General features: G+C 32.0%; 1 protein-coding gene across 2 annotated transcripts; it reads right to left on the bottom strand.

Moving 5' to 3' along the window:
- Window positions 1-354: 354 nt before the first annotated feature.
- On the bottom strand, window positions 355-4,583 carry LOC123308558. Of its 2 annotated transcripts, XM_044891272.1 has the most exons (3): window positions 3,934-4,583; window positions 3,453-3,587; window positions 355-826 (listed from the first exon to the last, which is right to left on the bottom strand). In XM_044891272.1, exons 1-2 carry the CDS (start codon window positions 4,518-4,520, stop codon window positions 3,491-3,493), a joined length of 684 nt encoding a protein of 227 aa, XP_044747207.1. In that variant the 5' UTR covers window positions 4,521-4,583; the 3' UTR covers window positions 355-826; window positions 3,453-3,490. The 2 variants fall into 2 exon arrangements, with proteins under 2 accessions (XP_044747207.1, XP_044747205.1); XM_044891270.1 differs by lacking the exon at window positions 355-826 and having other exon boundaries at window positions 2,925-3,587.
- Window positions 4,584-6,277: the final 1,694 nt, after the last annotated feature.

The following is a 6,277-nucleotide window of genomic DNA, read 5'->3' as shown; positions in this document are numbered from 1 at the left end:
TTCGCACGCATTCACAATTTGATTTTTTTGACAAGAATCGTAATGAGGAAATATGCGAGTTTGAGGATAAAGAGGCCATTCCACATTACTTTCAGATGAAGAAGATCACACTAGTATGGGTCAAGAAACAGGAATAAAATGAGTTTTTCTTTCGGCAACGTTTCGGTCCCCTTATCGGGCCTTATTCAATATAAATCGTAGTATCTGTCTGTTAGGATATGTCACCTGTGATGAATCACGATTCCATATGAATTCAGTCAGAATATGTTTTTTGAAATGATTTATTGAATGAAATATACTGTAACGGTTTTATTTCCGTATTTAAATATATTCTTTAAATAACGAGACTGCTGGATGTATTAATTTAATTTATTATGGAACACAACTAGGTAACTTTATTACAGGCAGGTTCAACGATGACTGAACGTTGACTTCGATACAGAACAATCACATACATACAACATGTGTATAACAAGAAGTTTTATACTATAATCAAATGGCCTCAGCCTTAACAATATCCTTACATCCCCCCTTTTCAGTTCAAAAATATTAAATTCCTAAAATTAACAACACAAATTAATATCAACTACTAACAATTGAAAAAATTAACCAAAATTTTACAAATCAAATATCTAAACCTAATTTGGAAATCTATCTGGTTTTCTCAACAAATTTCTATCCCTCAAACAATAAGGTGAAACTTTATTACAATCAGTATTTGCATAATTATTACAGTCACTATTGTTTTCATCAGAGTCAGAATCACTTGAAATATTTCGATATATAAAGTGTTCCCTATTCCTTCTGAATAATCTATTATTTTCATCTGAAACCAAGAAAGACCTAGGTTCATTACACTTAGAGACAATTCTACCTTTATTCCATGAATTATTTTTTCTAAAAAAGATATTTTTATTCTTCTTTTCCTTCAAAGGTCGACTGTTACGATCATAATAAAATTTTTGTTTAGTTTGACGGTTAATGATATTTTGTCGAAAGTTTCTAGAATTAATCAATTTTGGTTTAAGTAAGGAATCTTTTGTTGGAATTGTATCCTTGAGACGTCTACTTAAAAACAACTGTGCAGGCGACAAACCAAGATCGGGTATAGGAGTGTTACGATATTTGAGCAAATATAAATTAATGTTACCATTATCAATACTTGATTTATTTAAAATACCTTTACAAATATTTACAGCTTTCTCAGCCATTCCGTTGCTTCTGGGGTAATGTGGACTAGCAAAAATTAGTCTGACATTATAGTCTTCAGCAAACTTTTTAAAAATGAACGAATTAAAGGGATTATTATCAGACATTATTTTGTTTGGAAATCCAAAAATAGCAAACACTTCCATAAGCCAGTTTATTACGTCTCTAATATTTTTCGATTTTATAAATTTAAAGTCAATCCATTTGGAATAGTAATCGATAATCGCAAGGTAAGATTTATTTTTGAAATCGAAAATATCAATGCCTATTTTATCCCAAGGCCTATTTGGTAACTCATGGGGTAACAATGGCTGTTTTGCATTTTTATTTTGGAAATATTTACAAGTTTCACATTTAAGAATATATTCTTGAATTTCTTTTGACATACTTGGCCAAAATAAGCATTCACGAGCTCTAGCTCTACATTTATTAATACCAAGATGACCCTCATGTAGTTTCCTCAACATTTCAGTTCTCATGCATTTAGGTATAATTAATCTATCTCCATAAAATAACAAATCCTCACACTCAGAAATTTGATCTCTAATGCCTTGATAAATTCTCAATTCATCAGGTAATTTTCTATAATTCTTCCATCCATTCCTAAGACATTGCTTTAATTTAACAAGAGTTTCATCATTATTAGTCGATAACGTTAGTTCAGATAATTTTTTATCAGATATAGGCAATAACTCTTTCAAACTGTGAACATGAATTTCTTCATGATCTCTAAATGTAGGATCTACCAAACTAGCACGAGATAAAGCATCAGCAATGAACATCTGTTTTCCTGGTAAATATTCTACTTTTAAATCATATTTCATTAATCTATATAATAATCTCTGTAACCGAGAAGATACTTTATTAATATCTTTTCTGAAAATATTGACTAGCGGTTTCTGATCAGTATGAATTCTTACTTGCCGACCATATACAAAATAGTTGAACTTTTCAACAGCAAAGACAATAGAACTCAACTCCCGTTCAATATTTGCATATCTCTTTTCTGTATCAGACAAAGTTCTAGAGGCAAATGCCACTGGCTTTCCATCTTGCATAAGGCAAGCACCGAAACCATCCATAGACGCATCACACTGTATGATAACCTCTTTATTGACATCAAAATGTGCCAGAGTTGGAGCTTGTATAATCAAATTTTTAATTTTATTTACTGTTTCCGTGTGTGTTGGTTCCCATTGAAATAAGACATTCTCACATGTAAGCTGTCTCAAGGGCGCTGATACCGCTGATAAATTTGGACAAAACTTTCCTAAATATTTTATAATACCTAAAAATCTGAGCAATTCTTTCTTATTAGTGGGAATTTTCATTTTTTCTATAGCCTCGGTTCGCTGTGGGTCTACCTTAATGCCTTTCTCCGATATGATAAAGCCTAAAATTTTTAACTCTAACTTTTTATACTGAAATTTATCTTTATTGAAAGTTATACCATATTTTTTTGCAATCTCTAAAACTTTATGTAATTTTTCATCATGCTCCTCTTCTGTCGAACCTGAGATAATTAAATCATCTATATATATACCATCATCCAAAACATTACCGAATATTTCAACATTCTTGCGTTGGAAAATTTCCGCGGAAGTATTTATTCCGAAGGGCAAACGAAGAAACCTATATCTACCATATGGAGTAGCAAACGTACACAATTTTGACGATTCTTCATCTAACGGTATTTGGAAAAAAGGATCTCTTAAATCTAATACCGAAAAATATTTCTTATTATTCAAACTAGCCAATATTTGATCGGGAGATGGAATTTGATAATGCTCGCGTTTCAAACATTTATTCAAATCGGATGGATCAAGGCAAATCCTTAAATTTTTGTCTTTCTTTTCTGTGATAACTATATTGTTAACCCAATCAGTTGGCTCGATTTGCCGACATATAACACCGTTTTGTTCTAAATTATCCAATGACTCTTTTAATTTGGGCATTAGTTTTTGTGGAATTCTCCGAGAACTGTGTATAACAGGAATTGCTTTATCATCCAGAATTAATTTGCAAGGTTTTCCAGGAAAACATCCTAAATTATTAAAAACTCCATTATATTCCAATACTATATCATTTTTTGATTTTAAATTAGTCTTTGTTAATGAACTTATATGCTTAATCAAGTTAAAATCTAAGCAAGCCTTCAAACCCAATATTGGTTTATCTGCACCATCAACAATATAAAAAGATAAATCTGATTTTCTGTCTCTAATGATACAACTCAACCTTACCAATCCTCTTACTTGCACCATTTTTCTTCCAAATGCCATCAAGTTAACGTTAGCAGGGGCAATTCCATCCAGTGAGCCAATTTTTGTACAGTAGACCTTCGTGGGAAGTACATTACACTCTGCTCCAGTATCCAACTTAAAACATACAATTGCATTATTAATCATTATATTTTCAGCTAACATTTCTTCATTAGAACAATCGCTTAATTTGGATTTCAACTGATTAATATGTATTGTATCAATAAACAAATTGTCAACCTCTTCACATAATGAAATAGTTTCGACTGGAGATGTTTCTGGTTTCTTTTTCTTTTTATTTTTATCATTTGAATTTTTTAATAAGCAACATGCAGAAAAATGATTGTGTTTTTTACAATATGAGCAAGTTTTACCAAAAGCAGGACATTTACGATTGTCATGTTTATATCCACATCTTTGACATTTTATGAATGATTTATTGTAACTATTTCTATTACTTAACTTATTTAATCTCTTCTGAGTAACAGCATCAACGGCATAATCCGGCTTTGGCTGATTACCAGTGATCACACTTGCTTGCTGCCGGCTAATCTCCATGATGTTGCAAATTTCCTCAGTTTTCTTCAGTGACAAGCTCTCATTCTGCAGCAGCTTCTCTCGCAGGTTATCGTCCTTCATTCCCATTATGATCTTGTCCCTGACCATCTCATCTTCATTGGTGTACTCGCAGTTTTTTACCAGAGTTTTTATTTCCGTAATGAAACTCGTTATTGACTGGCCATCCTTCTGAGTGCAGCTCAAAAATTTAAAACGGTCGAACACCACATTCTTCTTTGGTTCGCAATACTTCTTGAATGCCGCCTTTACATCCTCCAGTTTTGTAGAAGAAATTTTTAACTTCAAGGTATTAAAAATTTCCAAACCTGCATCTCCGATTAAATTCAGGAATATTGCCACCTTTTTTTCTTCAGAAGCATTCGTATCCACGGCAGCTAACATATATAATTCGAATTTTTGAATCCATGTGGCCCAATTTTGTCCCATGTTTCCCGAAAATTCCATAGCAGGTGGGATTCTGAATCCTTCCATATTTATATAATCCTTGAATAATTATCGGAAAAATCACAACACCTGACACCATGTAACGGTTTTATTTCCGTATTTAAATATATTCTTTAAATAACGAGACTGCTGGATGTATTAATTTAATTTATTATGGAACACAACTAGGTAACTTTATTACAGGCAGGTTCAACGATGACTGAACGTTGACTTCGATACAGAACAATCACATACATACAACATGTGTATAACAAGAAGTTTTATACTATAATCAAATGGCCTCAGCCTTAACAATATCCTTACATATACAAGTACAAAAAAAAATTTACATTCACAATCCTCTAAACAGTACCCTAAACTGGTATCGAGGATAGTAGATACAGAATTCCATTGAAATTAACCAGTGCCTTTGTTAAATAAAATAAATAAAATCTTATTTCGTACATACACACCTGATGTTTGAGGAATCGCAGTTCCACATCAAGACAAATTTCAAAAAATGCCAACTTAACGTTCTATTGAAAAAGCGGTCAAAATCACATTACACCAACTCTAAGTATTCTCTTATTTGATCAGAAAATTTACCAATTGAACTGACAGATTTTATGGGAGTAGGTAATTTATTGAATATTTTTGAAGCTTGTGCTATTGGGTTATTCAGCCCTTTTTGACTTTTTACTCTTGTCTGATATAAGTTTTGATGTGTTCTTGTTTCATAACTATGAATATCTTTCGTAAATTTATACTCTGTATTGCACTTTTGTATTTTATTTATGATTTTAAAAATTAATTTACATTGTTCTAATTCTAATATTTTTTTCAAATTTGGTATTTGCAAATCAGAGTAAAATTGTGTAGTATTTGTTAATCGATCATAATTAAACAACACTTTAATAAATTTATTTTGTAACGTTTGTATTTTTTTGAAGTATGTTTTTCCACAAGTTCCCCAAATCGGTATTAAGTATCTTATATGTGACATAAAAAACGCATTGTAGACCTGATATTTACTTTTTTTTGATAAATAAGATCGAACCTTATATAAAGCCGAAACCATCGGTATTATTTTCTCGATTATGGAGTCAACGTGGCTCTTCCAGCTCAAATGTGTATCCAACATCAGACCCAAGTACCTCGCCTCACAAACTTCTTGAAGTTCAATATTATTTATGCTTAACTTTAGACTCGTAACTTTTTTGTTCTTTTGCTTGAATACCATATACTTAGTTTTATTTATATTAATTTTCAATTTATTGTTCCAAAGCCAATGTAAATACCGTTGTAGATCTTCATTAATTTGTTCATTCAATTCTTCTATGTTATTACCTGTATATATCAAGACAGTGTCGTCTGCAAAAGCGAAATACCTGGCCCGGATGTTTGACTTGCTCAAGTTAAGCACGTATAATGAATAAAGAAGGGGACCCAAAACCGACCCTTGGGGAATACCAAACGAATTGGAAGTCCAGTCACTTTTGCTATCATCTATACACACATATTGACGGCGATCGGTTAAATACGACTTAATCAACTTATGTATTTTTCCTCTGAATCCCATTCGTTGGAGCTTATGAAGAAGAATATCTCTGCTAACCACGTCAAAAGCCTTTCTCAAGTCGACCAGTATAACCACGGCTATCTGGCCATTGTCTAGAGCTGACGATATTTCATTAATCAAATCAACTGTCGCACTGAGGGTATTACTGTTTTTCGTAAATCCATACTGGTATTGATCGACCACAACATACTTTTCAATAAAAGATAACATTCTATTTTTTATGGCC

This window comes from Coccinella septempunctata, chromosome 2 (assembly GCF_907165205.1).
Source record: "Coccinella septempunctata chromosome 2, icCocSept1.1, whole genome shotgun sequence".
NCBI classification, from domain to species: Eukaryota; Metazoa; Arthropoda; class Insecta; order Coleoptera; family Coccinellidae; genus Coccinella; species Coccinella septempunctata.
Note: the sequence above shows the minus strand (reverse complement) of the source record. Positions and strands in the feature narration are given on the sequence as shown.